General features: G+C 35.5%; 3 protein-coding genes across 3 annotated transcripts; all 3 read right to left on the bottom strand.

Moving 5' to 3' along the window:
- Positions 1–1,656: 1,656 nt before the first annotated feature.
- On the bottom strand, positions 1,657–6,892 carry LOC106164391 (brevican core protein-like). Its single transcript, XM_013542285.3, has 5 exons — positions 6,511–6,892; positions 4,461–4,557; positions 4,049–4,228; positions 3,564–3,674; positions 1,657–3,229 (listed from the first exon to the last, which is right to left on the bottom strand). The coding sequence occupies exons 1-5, from the start codon at positions 6,844–6,846 to the stop codon at positions 3,108–3,110; spliced, it is 846 nt and encodes a 281-aa protein (XP_013397739.2). The 5' UTR covers positions 6,847–6,892; the 3' UTR covers positions 1,657–3,107.
- Positions 6,893–9,418: 2,526 nt separating this feature from the next.
- Positions 9,419–11,564, bottom strand: LOC106164390 (perlucin-like). Its single transcript, XM_086997950.1, has 4 exons — positions 11,463–11,564; positions 11,049–11,228; positions 10,508–10,615; positions 9,419–10,179 (listed from the first exon to the last, which is right to left on the bottom strand). The coding sequence occupies exons 2-4, from the start codon at positions 11,170–11,172 to the stop codon at positions 10,058–10,060; spliced, it is 354 nt and encodes a 117-aa protein (XP_086854076.1). The 5' UTR covers positions 11,173–11,228; positions 11,463–11,564; the 3' UTR covers positions 9,419–10,057.
- A 4,508-nt stretch (positions 11,565–16,072) lies between these two features.
- LOC106177967 (uncharacterized) lies at positions 16,073–21,873 on the bottom strand. Its single transcript, XM_013560926.2, has 5 exons — positions 21,368–21,873; positions 18,474–18,576; positions 18,072–18,251; positions 17,533–17,640; positions 16,073–17,204 (listed from the first exon to the last, which is right to left on the bottom strand). The coding sequence occupies exons 1-5, from the start codon at positions 21,764–21,766 to the stop codon at positions 17,083–17,085; spliced, it is 912 nt and encodes a 303-aa protein (XP_013416380.2). The 5' UTR covers positions 21,767–21,873; the 3' UTR covers positions 16,073–17,082.
- Positions 21,874–22,635: the final 762 nt, after the last annotated feature.

Here is a 22,635-nt window from a genome sequence, read left to right on the forward strand (position 1 = left end):
ATTGTGTACTGCGCCATAGACAAAAATTAAAAATTGATATGGCACTTAATAAAGATTCATCCATTTACTGTAATTCTGATCTAATTTCATCTCTCCTGTGTGTTGTTTGTAGTTTTTATTGATTGAATTGTCTGCCATTGGGACTATCATATCTAACATATGGTGTTATGAATATGTATTGTTTGCTATTGTAAGTTATAGGGAAATGTTACACTCTGCCATTGCAAATCAGCATCAAGTAATGTATATATGAACAAAAACTTTTCATTAAAAAAGCAAAAAAAGAATGGAAAGAAACAATACTGGAAAGTTATCTGTATTGAAATCCCACAGTGGTTTCACGGGGGTTCGAGTGTTTTTTAAACGAACCGCCATTTTATACCAAGAAAATAAGGTCTGCTCCTGGTAAAATGTGATCTAGGTACACGAATGTTTCATGATAAAAGGTTCACTTCTTCAGAAAAATACCCCCTTTGCTGGATACAGAACTGCGTTAGAATCCTTTAAAATATATAAAAACACATGCATTTGTCGCGGAAATTATATGTTATGAGATACATGTACCAGTACATCATGGGTGTATCCTGCAGACAGTTTAGACACGCTGTGTATGTGACGAGCTTGAAATGCAAAAAAAAAAAAATCTTAGTTGTAAGTTAAATCAGGGGTAAAACATGGATCCTAGGCTAAATGTACAGTCCCATAAAGACTGGAAATATGAACCATTAACACTGACAGGAAACAGTGGGTGTTTCGTGTAAAAGGAACGACGTACAGTCACACAGGGCGTTACCTCTTTCTGCATCCATCTGTAACATATATCATTATACTATATTGGTTCACGCCAACCCCATCATTGCGAAATGTTTGATGTCGCTATGGGATTGCCGTGTCTCAACCGGATGTCTTTGTTTATCTCCCCTACCACATTCACAATCAGTCAGTGCAAATTGTCGAATTATGTGCCTCAAACAAAAATCACTAGTTTTACCTGTATGCGTCTGAAATAGTGTACTCGGATTTATTAAGATCGTGAATTTCATTCCTTATACGGCGTTACATGTATTAATATTGTTAATGATATATATATACTCAATGGGTTTTGGGCGTTTAAACATTAAAATGGGAACATCTGCGTCTAAATGTAAACCCTTTAGTCGGTAAACTTGTTTATTTTCGACCCAAACAAGTGCAAATTATTTAACATCTGGCGGTAGAAATGGATCCACTTGAAAGAGCCATATTCTAGCATTGAACGGCCCAGGGGTATATATGCAATCAGATTTGGGAATGTGTTGGAGATTACAGTATGTCTACAAAAAACTGATGCGACATGTGCCAAGTCGTTCTGAAGTACTGGTTTATCTGTCTCTAAGACTCTGGCAATTCTGTGCCATCACCTTCATATTTCACAAATAATGCAGCGGTATGGTTAGGTTATATTTGACAAGAAACGGGGGTAAAATTGCATTACAAATTGAGGGTTAATTATATACTTTTTATTCTGTTTTTAAGTGCTCGTCTAGTCCGCTTTAATTATCGTTCAATGCTATTTTGTCTTTTGATACATTTCTTACAATTCACGAAACACGACCTAAATGTTATGCAAAATACCACGGCGGATAACCATGCCTTTTGAAAGGAAAGCACAACAAATTATTGTAAATACATTATTTTATTTCTAACAAACACGTAAAATTAGAGGATCCTAAAATCGCAGAGTAACGCTCTGGAATACACTGCAAAGATATGCTATATCATAAACGTCATAATATGTACATTTCATACAGGATTTCAGACAGACGATACATCGGCACATGACAAAAAATATACAACATACAAACAGGAGAAAATATATTATCTGGTTGCTGAACAGGATCCAGCAGTCATAAACCATGACCAAAAACACCCTATATTAGATGAAGTGTAAATAAAAATTACTCGGGACACGATGGATGATGCAAATATATTAGCTTATTAATACAGTCCACGCATCTAAATATAGGACAGACTAAATGGAAGCAAAATAAAAGTCTTCCTGACGAAATTTAATGAAAACGCCCGCACGAAAACGCAGTAGATGCTCCAGCGCAGTAGACTACTGCAATCATACTGCAAATATGCCTCAAATCTGCTTTGCATTGGGAGCTAATTAGCATATTTGAAACATGCTTCTATCATGCTGCTAATCTACTGCATTAATGCTCCTCCTCTGTACAACTCTATGTAATTTTTGAAGTAGAATTGCAGTAGGCTATACTGCATTTCTACTGCAAATATGCTCCACACTACTGCGTTAATGCTTCTTTGCTACTTCGATACTACTGCATTTTCGTGCGGGCGAGTCCACGACATGTAATACAGGAAGCGCACAAGCATAAGATACCAGTACGTCACGTATATTAGTGCATGTTCAGACAACCAATGTTTGTAATCCTAGGTTTTATCTAATATAGTTTTAAGGCGGACAATCTTATTATTCGCATGTATGAGCCCATTAAAAGAAAGATGCATTTGTATATAAAACCATAGAATTCCACTCATGTAACGGTGTATGTAGTAATCTGAAAGAGCAATCCGATAAGAAATGTCTTCATTACTAATGGACGGTGTAACGTAAGAAAATGACGGAAAGAGCAGCAGTGTTGACGTTAGAAAAAGTATCCGTAGGCAAATTTGACAGCAGGCAGCATAAAAATGTTGATCTCATAAGCTACATTGACAACAATAACAGCATCGGAAGAAATCTTATAAATTATCTTGAAAGCGTAAAACATGATACAACTATCCATGGTGCCGTTTAAGAATGATGACGATTCCGTATTTTCTCTACAACTAATTCATTTGAAATGTTTTACCTAAAGCTCGTTGAAAAAAATTCCCTAAGGTTATATGGCCGTCGTGTTTTCTCTTACAGACAGTCAGTCTGCAAGCCGGAGTCAACAAACCATAGGCAACACGAAGTATACTTCGCCAACCATACAAGTATAGTTTTTAAATATAGAAGATATGAATAAAATGAGATCCAGAAAGATCGTATTATTGTGTAAATATAGGTTCTCATACGGATTGTATCCTGTATATATTTTCCCAGTATCCGTCGTTTTCTAGGTCGCTTCTGTTTCACATATAAAGTTAATTGTACGACTGCATTGCTCGTCATCAAAAAGCTTGGTGATGGAATGGTATTGTACACAGTCTTGATTGCCCCCTTGGCTATTTGGTTCCCCTAGAATGGAAATAACTTGTGGGAAATTGATAATGCAAATAAAATCACCATCAGAAGATTTCGTTTGAATGACATTGTTTTAAACCTCCTTTAATGTAATATATAGAAACGAAAAATAAACCGACATCAAACATGGCATTTCCTGCTCGGCATCATCGCTCTATTTCCACTTCTATTTAAGAGCACTTCAGCTTGGCAATACATGACAACGAAGGTAAATACCAAGTAAGGTAGTCTTGAAAATATCTCAGATAGATTCGGTTCGTGTAATTTAAGGACAAAATTGTTGTAACTAAAATATGAAAATACACATGAAAATATACGAGTTTTATACCTGGACCCCATGCAATAAACGGTGCTGGAATGTCGCCCCACCCGGACAATACCCAGGTACCTTCAGAGGCATCATCTGTTAGTGAGGTCCACCAGCCGACGGCACTCCGTGCTGAAGATAAATAATTGACACGACGGATTAAATCACCAAATTTTGCATGTGGTTACCCTTTGACACACTATGTCGAATTAGAGCCGTAGCTCTCTGAAAAAATTACCGATGGGTAAAAAAATCCAAAATGGCCGCCAATGTATTGAATTCTACAGAAATATAATTGTGACAACTGGTACCAACTTATAAGAGACACAATTACTGTCTAAGTAGATTGCAAGACGAAAACATTGAGTAATTTGCAAAGTTTAAGTACGTGTGGATAACACAATTCACGCGATTGTACTGTTGTTGAGGCCTTTTTTGTTATAAATCACTGTAAAACGCACTAGTATACCGATGTCAGATGATGTAATATCATAAATTTCCCTTACCTTCGTCGGCCATAATATGTTGTCTAATAAAAGTGTGTTCCTCTTCATTGTCAACGGCGACAAGTCTCGCTCCCATTGACTCGCAGTGGGCTTTAGCCTGGTAGAAGTTGCCTTTCAGTGTCATGTTGAAACTGTAGCAACTTGTCCTGAACGAAACCTCAAACTGCGGTGGACACGTTACTTAAAGTATACAAATCATTCCATATAATTAATAAAAAATATAACGTCTTTCATTATCCAAGTACACGTATATGTAAACTGATTTACACCATAAATACGAAGGCAATAATGGCAACGTGGTTCACTGTTGGAAACGCTCAATGGGATATTAAACGTTCATTCTTTAAAAACCACCAGTGAAAATATAATGGTCATCTTGAATATGACCAGTATGTTCCTAGATAATACTAACGTTCACAGTTTAATCCGCCGTAAGGGACAGGGCAGGCACATTTACCGGAACCCTCAGTTAATTGGACACAAGTCCCGCCATTTTTACATCCACATTCCTGAAATAATATAGTACACAAGCATTGCTGTGGTCCTTACTGCATTTACTGTGTCACCAAAGTCAGTGTTTGTATCTTAGACACCGTTGCCAGTTTTTTATTTAATTACATATTGACACTCAAAACACAAAACAGTATTATAATTATATCCTCCTGTCTTACTCACATTCTTACAGGTTATCCTTTATTTTATAATATAAATAGCTACTTCGCTCAATTTATTATGTGCGAGTCATCTGTTTTGTATTTTACCATTTGATGGTGCATGATAGAAAAGGAATATTTTTATTACAGCTAATAGTTTGTGCGTTATCTTATATTTACAGGGTCAAGTGTGATTTTGTCAGTCAACAAACAGGGATCTGGCCTAGTCCAAAAAGTTCACAGGTGACATTTTCATGTGAAACGCCGGGTTGGTCTTTCTGAAGAGAAAACTGTACTAATGCCAATGACAAAACGATCGATACCACACGTACAAAAATTAATGCATTTCTTTTAATGTCATTTCAAAGCATCTATTTTGTGTAGTTCTTGATTTGGGGTAGTTTGATTGATTATCTTAACTTTCGCTAGTTTAATTGTTTCAAGCGAATTGCGTTGAGAAAATTTGTTTGCTGTTGTCAGCTACAGGGAAGGGGTGCATAATTTAACCAGTGCAAAATCAGCATTAAGTCGCCTTGGATACACAAAACACACAGTAAATATATCACAGGCAAGATTAAATCCCAGGCCTTTAGAAATTTGATGAAATGGTAGTATTTGTTTGAATAAAAATGACATAATGGCAAATTCACAAAAAAAAATACATTTATAGCATCTAATAATTTACCAATAAGGCTACACCTCTCAGGTCTTGTGTTTTAAATATTATAAAAATATTCTATTGCATCCTGAAATATCTTGGTCAAAATGTCAATTCTTTAATGCTTTAATAGCACTATGAAAACATTTAGTCAAAACCCCTTTTCTGAAACATAGTTATAACATTATAAAATATTTTTTTAATTATAAAAATAGCTAGCTTTATGATTATTTTATGCAAGAAGCGTGTAATCAAGTGGGAAAACCTTTGTTTAGCCTATTCGACGTGCGGTGTTGTTGCGACGCAGGCGTAGGGCTTTATCATTATTAATGAAGATACTTTTGTGTTTTTCTCTATTTGATACACTGCAATCTTACATTTATTTTAAAGGATCGTTCCTGTATGCCAAACGTTCACCTTGTACCAGATTTTTTGAAACTCTGCAAAAATTACTTTCAAGCAAATTGACAGTGTTTTAGATAAACGTGTGGATTGTGTGGATTTTGCTTTAATGTTAACATTCTAAGGAACTCGCTCGTAATTTCAGTTGGCATAGGTGTCGTAAATAACATCTGTGTATAAACTCAGAGCATGATATTGAGCTTAAACTTTTTGTGGTAAGGTACCTTTCAAAGATGTCGTCTTTGAGACTGAGTGCTTGTTACCACAGTTATTTTGACGAGATACTTTTCAAAGTGCATATTTCTGATGCCTTTCAAAAATAAATCTTAAAAAAATAAACATATCTTTTACATTATTAAGACGTTATCTTAAACATTTTAAAACATTTTCTAAAGTATCCACACAACGTTTAAAGTGCCTTTGCTGGTTGGACTAAAAATGTAAATAATGCCACTGACCATAGATAGTCACTTTCCTTACATATTTTCTATACGATTATTTTGAGAGCAAAGCAAAACAGTTTTAGTATTTACGTTTTTCTGCTTTCCAAAATGTGCATATTGGACTTACAAGCTTAACTGGCTTAAATGATTAACGAGCTATATCAGTTCATAAAAATTGGTATTAAACATGGCTATTTCGTTACCAGAGAATAATCTCATGATCTACACACGCCGTAGATTGAATTAAGATGAAATGCAACATTTTGTCTCGACATGGATCCTTTTAACTGATAAAATATAACTTACCAGACAAGATACTGTGCGACTGCATGCCTCTAAGTAGGAGCAGTTGGGGTCACTCAACAGGAACTCCGCCTGAACGCCGGCACAGTTGAAATTGGTAAGAGCACAAGTCTTTGTGTTACCGCAGTAATATGCACCTAGGCAGCTTCTATGCCCCAGACAGTGGAGTGCGCACTCCTCTTTAGACAAAGAACATGTCGTCAGAAGAATCAAAGTTTCAATAAATTTCGTCTGAGGCTGAACCCGAAACCATAAAGATGAAGAATTCGACACGCCAAACCATACCATAAGTAGAGCACATTCTGACAAAAGGACAGTCACTATATTCTTCGTTGACATCTCCAAACTACTTTTTGAATTCTTCAATATCTCTCACGTGAAATGTGTTCACAGCATCTATTGTTACACCAACCGCTGCAGACTGCAAGCTCGTTTTCAGTTATTAGTGTTTCGGTTGGCTTCACCTGACTTCCTCAGTGAGAAATTAATCTGAAGCGTCCTTTTTTTGTAACACTGAAACGCTGTTTATTGTGTACTGTGCCACTGACAAAAATTAAAAATTGATATGGCACTTAGTAAAGATTAAACCATTCACTGTAATTGTAATATGAAATCATCTTTCTTGTGTGTTAATTGTAGTTTTGATTGATTGAGTTTACTGAGATTAATCATTTCAAACAGATGGGGTTTTGAAAATTTGATGTTTGTAACTGTCAGTTACAGGAGAATATTAAACCAGTGCAAATCAGTATCAAGTGAAATGTATATACGAAAAATTAGAATTAGAAAAAACGAAAGGAAAGAAGCAATACTGAAAATTTATCTGTGATAAAATTCTATTGCTTAAAAAGGATCCCCTAATACCTCTTCCCACCTATTATAATATGTTTACAAAAAGAGAAATAACATATTAGCAAAAAATAATCTGACTTTCAGTGACATAAAATCACCTTCGAGATCTATCGTCTCATAGACGTGTGTCTTTCTCCTGGCCCTAAATAATCCCTGAAACGCTTTCGTCATTAAAAATATTTGCTTTATTATCGTGCGTGCAACCCGCTTATGGCTAACTACCTCTGCAGATTTCTCATTTAACATTTATTACTTCATTTGATGTAAAATATTGTCTTGCGGAGGAGCCACGTTACTGTCTACTAGCTGATTCCCATTACATCAATCACTGAACCATGATAAGAGATTAGTATACATGATTTGTAGAATCTTTTTTATGTAATATAATCTGTGTGAAAGTCTTATTTCCACACTTGCCCTTATTATTAATAATAATAATGATAATTTAAAAAATATATAAGAAAATAACGGGACTGAGTGGAAATCGTACCAATGACGATTAGCCCAGGACGTTACCACCCGAGTAGAAATACCTTCAAAATATACTTTTAACAGTTTTAATCAAATTCAAATCATGGCAACTATCTTCCCACTACTCTAACATATTGCTAACACCTGTCAGTTGTCAACAGATCGTTGTAGAATGGGAGAAAAACGTGAAAAGGAGACTTCGGCTGATCTGTTTTTACTTTATAGGGTATGGCGCTTGCCTACAGATTAATTTGCTGTGGGAGGCAGCTCACTCGTAAATTACTTGGCCAATTAACATGTTCATTATGCTGTTAACAATCCAAAGACCCCATTGGGATGTGCTCTGGGCCAAGTCCTAATTGGGTTGTAGTGTGGGTCATTTAGAAAGTAGATTACATTGGGTTCTGGCCTGTGACACACACACACACACACACACACACACACACACACACGTCAAACAGGGCGTTACGTCTATTGTTTGCTCATGTCGATAGCAATTTATTTCCATTAGCGACAAAAGAAAACTGACGTGAGTCATTTTAGGAGCAGAGTGTGTTCGTTGGACCGACTGATTTGATTGTTCGAAAAGGATTATTGCCAATACTCCTACCCTGTAATTATCGTGCATGCTCTATTGTCCGACCATGCGGTGCAGGGGTAGGAGTCCATGCGGCCTATTGGTAAGGTTAGATTCCAGCGGCACTGTACTACAACCTGTAGTACAGGTTACACCGCCAACCCCTTATCACCGTACAGTAGAGCCTTTGATGTCGATATTTGATTGCGTTGTCTCAACCAGATTTCTTGTTTTAATCTCCCCTACCACATTCACGATCAGTCGGTGTGTGAAGTCGAATTCTGTGCCTCAAATAAGAAATCACTAGAAGCCACTATATGCATCTGAAATAGTGTCCTCAAATATATTAAGAATGTGGATTTCTTTCTTTTCACGGCGTTACATGTATTAATATTGTTAATGTGTTATATTCAATGGGTTTAGGGTGTTAATGAGAACATCTGTGTCTGAATTTATATTTATAACCCTTGAATAGGTACTGGTTTGTTTTCCAGTCGTGGTTTGTTTTCCACCCAAACACGTGCAAGTTACTTAACATATGGCGGTAGGAATGGATCCCACATGAAGGATATTGGAGCATAGGACGGCCCAGATATATCCATGCAGTGCATTTACCGGATTTGGGGCTGTGTTGGAGATAACGTCTACAAAAAACTAATGCGGCATTTGTCCAGTCGATCAGTTATATAACTGTGTCTGACGATTTCTGGAAATTTAGTCCCAACAATATAAACATCACAAATAATGTAGCGGTATGGTTCCGCCATATTTGACATGTGCGGGTTACAAGAAACGGTAGAAATCACATTACAATTTGAGGGTAAATACATTGTCTATTCTTTTTATTCTGTGTGTGTAAGAGCTGGCTTGGTCCGTTTTTAAAGATTATTGTTTTTCTTTTGTTATTTTCTTTTGTCTTTTGAAACACGACCTGAATTTTATGCAAATAACCACGACGGATAACCACGCCATTTGGAATAAAAAGCAAAAAAATTATTGAAAGTACATTTTTTATTTCAATAAACACGTGAAATTAGAGGAAACTAAAATCGCAGAATGAGATTGTGAATGCGGCCAAATAGTGATCTGGTTAGAAATGTCTTCTTTACAGATGGGCGGTGTAACATAGAAAAATGGCGAAGAGAGCAGCAGTGTTGACCTTAGAAAAAGTATCTGTAGGCAAATTTGACAGCAGGAAGCAAAAAGAAAACCTTGATCTCATAAGGTAATTTGACAACAAAAACAGCATCAGAAGAAATCCCATAAAATATATTGAAAGCGTAAAACATGATACAACTATCTGTGTTGCTGTTTAAATATGAAGACGTTTCCTTATCTTCTCCACGACTAATTTAATTGAAATGGTTACCGAGGGCCTGTTGGAAAAAATCCCTAGAGTTCTTTGGCCGTTTTGTTTTTACTTACGGACACTCAATCTGTAAGTCGGAATCAACAAACCATAGGCAACAAGAAGCATAGTTTACATGCAGTTTTGAATATATAACTTATTGATAAAATTCAATCCAGGAAAATTGTATTATTATTAGTTCCTTCTCATACGGATTGCATCCTGTATATATTTTCAATGTGTCATTGTCTAGGTCGCCTCTGTTTATATCCTTTATATATTTTTTCAGTGTGCGTCGTTTTCTAGGTCGCCTCTGTTTCACATATAAAGTTAAAACTATCACTGCATTGAATGTCATCAAAAAGCTTGGTGGCTTTATAGTATCGTACACAGTCTTGATTGCCCCCAATGTTATTTGGTTCACCTGGAATGGAAATTACTCTTGGAAAATTGATTCTTCTTATTATGCAAATAAAATTAACATCAGGTCATTTCGTTTGAGTTACATTGTTTGAAATCTTCTTCCATTTAAAGCCGATAATGGCAATTTTCAGTTCAAATTTGGCATTTTCTGCTTGGTATCATCGCTTTATTTTTACTTCTAACAGTATTTAAGAGCACTTCAGCATGGCAATACATACCAAGTAAGATAGTTTTGAAAATTTATCAGACACATTCCATTCAGGTTATTCAAAGACAAAATTGTAAAAATAAAATATGAAAATACACATGGAAATATGCGAGTTTAATACCTGGGGCCCATGCAGTAAATGGTGCTGGAATGTCGCCCCATCCGGACAATAACCAGGTACCTTCAGAGGCTTTTGTTGCTGCGGTAAACCAGGAGGTGGCGCTGCAAGCTGCAGGTAAATAATTGACATTTAGTGGGGTGGCTTAGGGGCAATGTGGCCAAATCGTGACACGGCGGATAAAAGCACCAAATTTTGCATGTGGTTACCTTTTGACATACTATGTCAAATTAGAGCAGTAGCCCTCTGATCAAATTTATCGACCGGTCAAAAAATTCCAAAATGGCCGCCAATGTATTGGATGCTGTAGAAATTTAATTGTGACAACTGGTACCAACTTACAAGAGACACTATTACTGTCTAAGTAGATTGCAAGACGAAAATGTTGAGTATTGTGCAAAGTTCAAGTACTACAATTGTGGGTAACACATACTATTACACACGATTGTACTGTTGTTGAGGCCTTTTTTTTTTGTTATAAATCACTGTAAAATGCACTAGTATACCGACGTCAGATGATGTAATATCATAAATTTTTCCTTACCTTCGTCGGCCATAATATATTGTCTAATAAAAGTGTGCTCCTCTTCATCGTCAACGGCAACAAGCCTCGCTCCCATTGACTCGCAGTGGGCTTCAGCCTGGTAGAAGTTGCCTTTCAGTGTCATGTTGAAACTGTAGCAACTTGTCCTGAACGAAACCTCAAACTGCGGTGGACACGTCACTTAAAGTATACAAATCATTCCATATAATTAATATAAAAAATATAACGTCTTTCATTATCCAAGTACATGTATATGTAAACTGATTTACACCATAAATACGAAGGCAATAATGGCAACGTGGTTCACTGTTGGAAACGCTTAATGGGATATTAAACGTTCATTCTTTAAAAACCACCAGTGAAAATATAATGCTCATCTTGAATATGAACAGTATGTTCCTAGATAATACTTACGTTCACAGTTTAATCCGCCGTAAGGGACAGGGCAGGCACATTTACCGGAACCCTCAGTTAATTGGACACAAGTCCCGCCATTTTTACATCCACATTCCTGAAATAATATAGTACACAAGCATTGCTGTGGTCCTTACTGCATTTACTGTGTCACCAAAGTCAGTGTTTGTATCTTAGACACCGTTGCCAGTTTTTTATTTAATTACATATTGACACTCAAAACACAAAACAGTATTATAATTATATCCTCCTGTCTTACTCACATTCTTACAGGTTATCCTTTATTTTATAATATAAATAGCTACTTCGCTCAATTTATTATGTGCGAGTCATCTGTTTTGTATTTTACCATTTGATGGTGCATGATAGAAAAGGAATATTTTTATTACAGCTAATAGTTTGTGCGTTATCTTATATATACAGGGTCAAGTGTGATTTTGTCAGTCAACAAACAGGGATCTGGCCTAGTCCAAAAAGTTCACAGGTGACATTTTCATGTGAAACGCCGGGTTGGTCTTTCTGAACAGAAAACTGTACTAATGCCAATGACAAAACGATCGATACCACACGTACAAAAATTAATGCATTTCTTTTAATGTCATTTAAAAGCATCTATTTTGTGTAGTTCTTGATTTGGGGTAGTTTGATTGATTATCTTAACGTTCGCTAGTTTAATTGTTTCAAGCGAATTGCGTTGAGAAAATTTGTTTGCTGTTGTCAGCTAAAGGGAAGGGGTGCATAATTTAACCAGTGCAAAATCAGCATTAAGTCGCCTTGGATACACAAAACACACAGTAAATATATCACAGGCAAGATTAAATCCCAGGCCTTTAGAAATTTGATGAAATGGTAGTATTTGTTTGAATAAAAATGACATAATGGCAAATTCACAAAAAAATTACATTTATAGCATCTAATAATTTACCAATAAGGCTACACCTCTCAGGTCTTGTGTTTTAAATATTATAAAAATATTCTATTGCATCCTGAAATATCTTGGTCAAAATGTCAATTCTTTAATGCTTTAATAGCACTATGAAAACATTTAGTCAAAAACCCTTTTCTGAAACATAGTTATAACATTATGAAATATTTTTTTAATTATAAAAATAGCTAGCTTTATGATTATTTTATGCAAGAAGCGTGTAATCAAGTGGGAAAACCTTTGTTTAGCCTATTCGACGTGCGGTGTTGTTGCGACGCAGGCGTAGGGCTTTATCATTATTAATGAAGATACTTTTGTGTTTTTCTCTATTTGATACACTGCAATCTTACATTTATTTTAAAGGATCGTTCCTGTATGCCAAACGTTCACCTTGTACCAGATTTTTTGAAACTCTGCAAAAATTACTTTCAAGCAAATTGACAGTGTTTTAGATAAACGTGTGGATTGTGTGGATTTTGCTTTAATGTTAACATTCTAAGGAACTCTCTCGTAATTTCAGTTGGCATAGGTGTCGTAAATAACATCTGTGTATAAACTCAGAGCATGATATTGAGCTTAAACTTTTTGTGGTAAGGTACCTTTCAAAGATGTCTTCTTTGAGACTGAGTGCTTGTTACCACAGTTATTTTGACGAGGTGCTTTTCAAAGTGCATATTTCTGATGCCTTTCAAAAATAAATCTCAAAAAAATAAACATATCTTTTACATTATTAAGACGTTATCTTAAACATTTTAAAACATTTTCTAAAGTATTCGCACAACGTTTAAAGTGCCTTTGCTGGTTGGACTAAAAATGTAAATAATGCCACTGACCATAGAAAGTCACTTTCCTTACATAATTTATTTACGATTATTTTGAGAGCAAAGCAAAACAGTTTTTGTATTTACGTTTTTCTGCTTTCCAAAATGTGCATATTGGACTTACAAGCTTAACTGGCTTAAATGACTAACTAGCTAAATCATTTCATAAAAATTGGTATTAAACATGGATTTAAGTGCAGAGATGGATTTTTTTAAATCTCGAGTAAAATTCACATTGGCGTGAAAATCCCAGAAAGGTACTTTTAACTTCTAGAGCTTGTATTGCAAATTCGTTGTCAAATTATTCCATTGATATCATTCCATTGATATCGCTGTTTGTATTTTTAATTCCACATAATTTAGTTATTTTCTACTTTGGCCTTTTTCATTGGCGTGAAAATCAAGGAAAGGGTACTTTTAACTTCTAGAGCTTGTGTTGCAAATTCGTTGTCATATTATTCCATTGATATTATTCCATTGATATTATTCCATTGATATCGCTGTTTGTATTTTTAATTCCACATAATTTAGTTATTTTCTACTTTGACTTTTTTCATTCTTTTCAAGTTTTCTGTTTTAACATATATTGGTGTAGTAAACATTTGCATGACTTTACTGTTTCTAATGACATCAGCGATGATAAAAACACTGCAGCTAAAATCTCAAAGAGATCCGTGAAAAACAGTTAAAATGATATTTCGTTACCAGAGGATAATCTCATGATCTACACACGGCGTAGATTGAATTAAGATGAAATGCAACATTTTGTCTCGACATAAATCCCTTTAACTGATTAAATATAACTTACCACACAAGATACTTTGCGATTCCGTGCCTCTATGTAGAAGCAGTTTGGGTCACTCAACAAGAACCCCGCCTGAACGCCGGCACAGTTGAAATTGGTAAGAGCACAAGTCTTTGAGTTACCGCAGTAATATGCACCTAGGCAGCTTCTATGCCCCAGACATTGGAGAGCGCACTCCTCTTTAGACAATGAACATGTCGTCTGAAGAATTAAATCTTCAATAAATTTCGTCTGAGGCTGAACCCGAAACCATAAAGATGAAGAATTCGACAGGCCAAACCATATCATAAGTAGAGCACATTCTGACAAAAGGACAGTCACAATTTTCTTCGATGACATCTTCAGACTGCTTTTTGAATTCTTCAATATCTTTTACGTGAAATGTGTTCACAGTATCTATTGTTACACCAACCGCTGGAGCCTGCAAGCTCGTTTTCAGTTATAAGTGTTTAGGTTGGCATCCCCTGACGTTCTCAGTGAGAGATTAATGGGAAGCGTCCTTTTTTGTAACACTGAAACGCTGCTTATTGTGTACTGTGCCACTAACAAAAATTAAAAATTGATACAGCACTAAGTAAAGCGTATTCCATTTACTGTAACTGTGATCTTGAGGGATATTTCTTATGTGTTATTTGTAGTTTTGATTGATTGACTTCCATCCAATGTTTACCTCTATTACCAGTGTAAATCAGTATCAAGTGAAATGTATATATAAACAAAAAATTAGAATTAGAAAAGAAAAAAACGAAAGAGAGAAAAAATTCTGAAAATTTATCTGTGATGAAATTCTATTGCTAAAAAATGGACCCCATAATGACTCTTCCCACCTATCATAATATGTTAACAAAAAGAGTAATAACGGATAAGCTAAAAACAAATCTGACTTTCAGTGACATAAAATCACCTACGAGATATATTGGGTCATAGACGTGTGACTTTCTCCTTGTCCTAAATAATCCCCGAAACGCTTTCGTTATTAAAAAACATTTGTTTTATTACCGCGCTTGCAACCCGCTAATGGCTATTTCTGCAGATTTCTCATTTAGTATTTATTACTTCATTTCATGGAAAATATTGTCTTCCGGCATAGCCACTTTACTGAGTACTAGCTGATACCAATCACATCAATCATTGAACCATGATAAGAAATTAGTGTACATGATTTATATAATCATTTTATTTACTATATTCTGTGTGAAAGTATTATTTCCACACTTGCTCTTATTATAAATAATCCGGCCAGTAAATCCTGCTTTCTGATGTAATTTTCTTGACAATATATAGTGCCTGTACACATGTCGAAGATTATCGGAAACTGCCATGGCCACTATCTTCTCACTGCCCTAAGGTATTACTAACACGGGTGATCTGTTTATACTTGATAATTAATTTGCTGTGGTAGATTAATTCACCTGTAATTTACTTGGTCAATTAACATGCTCATTATGCTGTTAACAATCCAAAGACCCAATTGGGATGTGGTCTGGGCCAGGTCCTAATAAGGTTGTGGTCTTTTAGGAAGTTGACTACATCGGGATCTGGCCTGTGAGGAGGCCATGCGGCCTATTGGTAACGTTAGAATCCCGCGACACTGTACGACAACCTGTAGTACAGGTTGCACGCCATCCCCTTATCACAGTAGAGCCTTTGATGTCAGTATTGGAATGCGTTGTCTCAGCCAATCTTATTTGGATTTCCTCTACCACAATCACGATCAGTCGGTGTATGAAGTCGAATTCAGCGCCTCGAATAAGAGATCATTAGAATTCACTGTGCATCTCACATAGTGTCCTCAGATTTATTAAGAATGTGGATTTCTTTCGTTTCACGGCGTTACATGTATTAATATTGTTAATGTGATATATTCAGTGGGTTTAGGGTGTTAATGAGAACATCTGAGTCTGAAATTTAATTTAAACCCTTTAGTTGGTAAACTAGGTTGATTTCGACCCAAACAAGTTCAAGTTACTAAGCATGTGGCGGTAGGAATGGATCCCACTTGAAGGATATTCGAGCATTGAACGGCAAAGGGATATCCATGCGGTGCATTAACCGGATTTGTGGCTGTGTTGGAGATTACGTCTACAAAAAACTAATGCGGCATTTGACCAGTCGTTCAGTAATAAAACTGTGTCTGACGATTTCTGGAAATTTTCAGCCAGCACTGTAAACATCACAAATAGTGTAGCAGTATGGTTCCGCCATATTTGACACATGCTGGTTACAAGAAACTGTAGAAATCACATTACAATTTGAGGGTAAATTACATTGTCAGTTCTTTTTATTCTGTGTGTGTAAGAGCTGGCTTGGTCCGGGTTTTTTTTTTTTTTTTTTTTTTTTTTTTTTTTTTTTTAAATTATTGTTTAATTCTCTTTTGTCTTTTGATACACGACTTGAATGTTATGCAAATTACCATGACAGATAACCACGCCATTTGGAATAAAAAGCAAAATAAATTATTGAAAGTACATTTTTTTCATTTCTGATAAACACGTGAAATTAGAGGAAAGTAAAATCGCAGAATGAGGTTGTGATTGCGGCCAAATAGTGATCTGGTTAGAAATGTCTTCTTTACAGATGGGCGGTGTAACATAGGAAAATGGCAAAGAGAGCAGCAGTGCTGACCTTAGAAAAAGTATCCAACGCAAATTTGACAGCAGGAAGCATAAAAACGTTGATCTCATAAGCTAAATTGACAACAATAACAGCATCGGAAGAAATCCCATAAAATATATTGAAAGCGTAAAACATGATACAACTATCTGTGTTGCTGTTTAAATATGAAGACGTTTCCTTATATTCTCCACGACTAATTTAATTGAAATGGTTACCGAGGGCCTGTTGGAAAAAATCCCTAGAGTTATTTGGCCGTTTTGTTTTTACTTACGGACACTCAATCTGTAAGTCGAAATCAACAAACCATAGGCAACAAGAAGCATAGTTTACATGTACATGCAGTTTTGAATATATAACTTATTGATAAAATTCAATCCAGGAAAATTGTATTATTATTAGTTCCTTCTCATACGGATTGCATCCTGTATATATTTTCAATGTGTGCGTCGTTTTCTAGGTCGCCTCTGTTTCACATATGAAGTTAATACTGTTACTGCATTGAATGTCATCAAAAAGCTTGGTGGCTTTATAGTATTGTACACAGTCTTGATTGCCCCCATTGTTATTTGGTTCACCTGGAATGGAAATTACTCTTGGAAAATTGATTCTTCTTATTATGCAAATAAAATTAACATCAGGTCATTTCGTTTGAGTTACATTGTTTGAAATCTTCTTCCATTTAAAGCCGATAATGGCAATTTTCAGTTCAAATTTGGCATTTTCTGCTTGGTATCATCGCTTTATTTTTACTTCTAACAGTATTTAAGAGCACTTCAGCATGGCAATACATACCAAGTAAGATAGTTTTGAAAATTTATCAGACACATTCCATTCAGGTTATTCAAAGACAAAATTGTGAAAATAAAATATGAAAATACACATGGAAATATGCGAGTTTAATACCTGGGGCCCATGCAGTAAATGGTGCTGGAATGTCGCCCCATCCGGACAATAACCAGGTACCTTCAGAGGCTTCTGTTGCTGCGGTAAACCAGGAGGTGGCGCTGCGAGCTGCAGGTAAATAATTGACATTTAGTGGGGTGGCTTAGGGGCAATGTGGCCAAATCGTGACACGGCGGATAAAAGCACCAAATTTTGCATGTGGTTACCTTTTGACATACTATGTCAAATTAGAGCCGTAGCCCTCTGATCAAATTTATCGACCGGTCAACAAATTCCAAAATGGCCGCCAATGTATTGGATGCTGTAGAAATTTAATTGTGACAACTGGTACCAACTTACAAGAGACACTATTACTGTCTAAGTAGATTGCAAGACGAAAATGTTGAGTAATTTGCAAAGTTCAAGTACTACAATTGTGGGTAACACATACTATTACACACGATTGTACTGTTGTTGAGGCCTTTTTTTTGTTATAAATCACTGTAAAATGCACTAGTATACCGACGTCAGATGATGTAATATCATAAATTTTTCCTTACCTTCGTCAGCCATAATATATTGTCTAATAAAAGTGTGCTCCTCTTCATCGTCAACGGCAACAAGCCTCGCTCCCATTGACTCGCAGTGGGCTTTAGCCTGGTAGAAGTTGCCTTTCAGTGTCATGTTAAAACTGTAGCAACTTGTCCTGAACGTAACCTCAAACTGCGGTGGACACGTGACTTAAAGCATACGAACGTGATAGAAATAATTTGATATAATTAGTATAATAAAATATAACGTGTCCTTTATTACCCAAGTATATGTAAACTGATTAATGATGGCAACGTGGTTCACTATTGGAAACGCTTAATGGGATATTAAACGTTATGTCTTTAAAAGCCACCAGTGAAAATATAATGTTTATCTAGAATACGACCAGTATGTCTTTGGATATTACTTACGGTTACGTTCACAGTTTAATCCACCGTAAGGGACAGGGCAGGCACATTTACCAGAAACATCAGTTAATTGGACACAAGTCCCACCATTTTTACATCCGCATTCCTGAAATAATATAGTATACAAGCATTGATGTGGTCCTTACTGTATTTACTGTGTCACCAACGTCAGTATTTTTATATCTTTTCATTAATTACTTATTGACATTATTTATCCTCCACTCTTACTTGCATTCTTACACTATATTCTTTATCTTATGATGTGTACTAATATGAATTCTGTTTAATAAATTATGTGCAAATTCTCAGTGTTGTGTTTTATAGACCAGTAAAAGAAAGTCTTAGGACCACTAATTATTTTCATTAAATAAAGGTGTTACATGTACTTTATCTCCATATTGTCTACGTCAGATGTTAACATTCCAAGTAATTTTCCTGGCGCCAAATTACAGCTGTTATCATGTAAAACGGTGCTGATAGCTTTTCAGTTGACTGATATTCCTTTGAAATCGATATTACAGTATTCACACACACTCAGAGTACAAAACGTTGCTGTAAAGGCAACAACTTGCATTAGCAAATTAATTCACTCTGATGTATTTTTGATGTGACAGTATTATTTCATAACATGGCAATATTTATTTCCGTACTTTAAAACGGATAAGGTGAACAATCTTTACGTACATTCTATCGCACCGCCTGAACATTTTAAGGATATTTTCACCCTTCTCCCCAAACTCCTTTTTACTGCTTTTCATACATTTGGGTAATCGATAAATCTTCGTTTTTAAGAAAGGTTCAGGACGCTATCAAATTGCTGCTTATTATTATTACACAACAGAGGACTTTTTTCCGAAGCCTTTCAAGCCTCAATATTCAGTGTTTTTTTTATTTCTTTCCACACTGATAAAAGTCTACAGGTGTCATCATTACAGGCATATTCAGGATGTGATTTTTAACATATCCATGTGTAACAAACACTAGGAAATGAGTTTTTCTAGAAAACATTAACTATTGCTTTTCGTGTTTCTATTGAGAATTGCGCGGGTGAGTGATCTTTTGTTTATTCAGAACAGAAAACCATGACGAAATGTAGTTGACTTACTTCTCTTAATTGGATAGTATGGAAAGTGAAGTTTATACATAAAGAGTTTTAACAGCACACAATTTATGTTATGAAGGAACCAAAGGCATAGAAGCCTTGAACTACAATTTCAATTTGATACCTGGTTGATCTTTCTGAAAGGAAATTGGACTAATGACATTGGCAAAACGATCGATACCACAATTACAAACATAAATACATTAACTTAAATGTAATTTAAAAGCATATATATATATATATATATATATATTGTATAGTTCCTGTACTGGGGTAGTTTGATTGATTATCTTAACTTTCGTTAGTTGCATCGTTTCAAAAACTTACGTTTCGAAAAATCTGTTGCTTGCTATTGTCAGTTACAGGCAAGTCTCACGTCGGTCTGATGAAGGCCTTCGACCAGGTTGGCCGTAAGCTAACGGTACGGAAAATTTTAGGCTTGTGTTTGAGAATTTTCATGTATATCCAACAACCAAGCCTATGAACATTTTGCTTATTTTACCACAGTTAGAAATATATTGGCCAAAATGTCGATTCTTTCGTATTTTAATGATATTATGAAAACACTTTGTCAAAACACCTTTTCTGAAACAAAGTAATGACATTATGAATGTTTTTATTATAAAAATAGCCATGATTATAGATTATTTCATGCAAGAATCTAGTGTCTATGGAAACCCATTTGTTTAGCCTGGTCGACCTTGTAGAGCTATTGCGACGTAGGGGATGGGCCATATCATTATTGAACATCCCATGGTGCTTTTTCTACTTTTCATACCGTGCAATATTACACTATAACTATTCCTGTATACAGAACTGTTTATATTTAACCAGATTTTTTTCAAACTCAGCAAAAAATTACTTACGAATAAATTAATAGTGTTTTAGATAAACCTGTGGATTGTGTGGCTTTTGCTTTAATATTAATATTCTTAGGAACTCGCTCGTTATTTCAGTTGGCATAGGTGTCGTGAATAATATCTGTGTGTATACACAGTTGATGATATTTAGCTAAAACTTTTCATGGTAAACTACTCAGTACCTGTCAAAGCGAGACTGAGTGCTTGTTTGGTTATTTTGACTTTTTAAAGTGCATATTTCTCGTGTCTTACACAGTGCTGTTACAATCTTTAAAATATACATATATATTACTTATTAAAGCGTTATCTTAAACATTTAAAAACACTCTAAAGCATTCACATAACGTTATAATTCTTTGCTGGTTATCCGATCATTTCAACGGCTAAAAATGTAAATAACGCCACTGACCATTTAGTTGGTCACTTTCCTTACATATTTTCTATACGATTATTTTAAGAGCAAAGCAAAGGTTTTTGTGTTCACATTTTTCTGTTTTCCAAAATGTGCATATTGGACTTACAAGATTAACTGACTTGAATGACAAAATGACCATTTATTTAAAGCTAAATGATTTCGGTAAAATTGGTATTAAAACAGCCAATGTAAGTAGGAAAAAATGATTTTCTTTGTATTTTTAATAATTCCATATAATTTAGCTATTTTCTACTTTGACTTTTTCATTCTTTCCAAATTTTCTGTTTTAACAGACTTTGGAATAGTAACATTTGCAAGACTATTTCTAATGGCATCAGTAATGAAAGAAATCCTTAATACTAAAATTTGAAGACATCCGTGAAAAACAAGATGTTTCATTACCAGTGGATGGTAATATCTATTAACATTTAATAACATATCCGAGGTGTAGATCGAGTTAAGATAAAATGCAACATTTTGTCTCGACATAGATCCTTTTAACTGATAAAATATAACTCACCAGACAAGATACTTTGCGATTCCGTGCCTCTATGTATAAGCAGTTTGGGTCACTCAACAGGAACCCCGCCTGAACGCCGGAACAGTTGAAATTGGTAAGAGCACAAGTCTTTGTGTTACCGCAGTAATATGCACCTAGGCAGCTGTTGTGTCCAAGACAGTGGAGTGCACAGTGCCCTTTAGACATAGAAGATGTCGTCTGAAGAATTAAATCTTCAATAAATTTCGTCTGAGGCTGAACCCGAAACCATAAAGATGAAGAATTCGACGCGCCAAACCATATCATAAGTAGAGCATATCCTGCCAAAAGGACGGCCACAAATTTCTTCGTTGCCATCATGGTTAACTGCTGTTTGGATCCTTCATTATCTTTTACGTGAAATGTGTTCACATCATGCATTGAAACACCCACCCTCGAGTCTGCAAGCTCTTTTTATGTCATTAGTGTTTTGGTTGGCTTCACCTGACGTCCTCAGTGAGAGATTAATCTGAAGCTTCTATTTTTGTGACACTGAAATGCTGCTTATTGTGTACTGCGCCATAGACAAAAATTAAAAATTGATATGGCACTTAATAAAGATTCATCCATTTACTGTAATTCTGATCTAATTCCATCTCTCCTGTGTGTTGTTTGTAGTTTTTATTGATTGAATTGTCTGCCATTGGGTCTATCATATCTAACATATGGTGTTATGAATATGTGATGTTTGCTATTGTAAGTTATAGGGAAATGTTACACTCTGCCATTGCAAATCAGCATCAAGTAATGTATATATGAACAAAAACTTTTCATTAAAAAAGCAAAAAAAAAAGAATGGAAAGAAACAATACTGGAAAGTTATCTGTATTGAAATCCCACAGTGGTTTCACGGGGTTCGAGTGGTTTAAACGAACCGCCATTTTATGCCAAGAAAATAAGGTCTGCTCCTGGTAAAATTTGATCTAGGTACACGAATGTTTCATGATAAAAGGTTAACTTCTTCAGAAAAATACCCCCTTTGCTGGATACAGAACTGCGTTAGAATCCTGTAAAATATATAAAAACACATGCATTTGTCTCTGAAATTATATGTCATGAGATACATGTACCAGTACATCATTTTAAGGCTGGGTCACACTGCGCTTGCAACCTTTTGGCAACCTCTTTGCAACCTCAGTCGCAAGGAGGTTGCCCTAGGTTTTAAAGTGGTCGCATTAGGTTGCAAACAGGTCGCCTGCGATCGTTGACACACGAAGGCCATTTTTTTGGCACCGACAACCAGTGCGACT

The sequence above is a fragment of the Lingula anatina genome, chromosome 10, assembly GCF_051362555.1.
Source record: "Lingula anatina isolate TDL-2025a chromosome 10, LinAna3.0, whole genome shotgun sequence".
NCBI classification, from domain to species: domain Eukaryota; kingdom Metazoa; phylum Brachiopoda; class Lingulata; order Lingulida; family Lingulidae; genus Lingula; species Lingula anatina.

Excerpts from the sequence above, each read along its gene's own strand:
- LOC106164391 (XM_013542285.3), bottom strand. The coding sequence starts at position 6,846 with ATGTCAACGAAGAATATAGTGACTGTCCTTTTGTCAGAATGTGCTCTA. Across the intron at positions 4,558-6,510 it reads GTCGCACAGTATCTTGTCTG|GAATGTGGATGTAAAAATGG; the intron begins GTAAGTTATATT and ends ATATTATTTCAG. Across the intron at positions 3,675-4,048 it reads ACATATTATGGCCGACGAAG|CACGGAGTGCCGTCGGCTGG; the intron begins GTAAGGGAAATT and ends ATTTATCTTCAG.
- LOC106164390 (XM_086997950.1), bottom strand. The coding sequence starts at position 11,172 with ATGACACTGAAAGGCAACTTCTACCAGGCTGAAGCCCACTGCGAGTCA. Across the intron at positions 10,616-11,048 it reads ATATATTATGGCCGACGAAG|CTTGCAGCGCCACCTCCTGG; the intron begins GTAAGGAAAAAT and ends ATTTACCTGCAG. Across the intron at positions 10,180-10,507 it reads ATTTACTGCATGGGCCCCAG|GTGAACCAAATAACATTGGG; the intron begins GTATTAAACTCG and ends TTTCCATTCCAG.
- LOC106177967 (XM_013560926.2), bottom strand. The coding sequence starts at position 21,766 with ATGCATGATGTGAACACATTTCACGTAAAAGATAATGAAGGATCCAAA. Across the intron at positions 18,577-21,367 it reads ATCGCAAAGTATCTTGTCTG|GAATGCGGATGTAAAAATGG; the intron begins GTGAGTTATATT and ends ATATTATTTCAG. Across the intron at positions 18,252-18,473 it reads ATTAAACTGTGAACGTAACC|TCACGTGTCCACCGCAGTTT; the intron begins GTAAGTAATATC and ends GTATGCTTTAAG.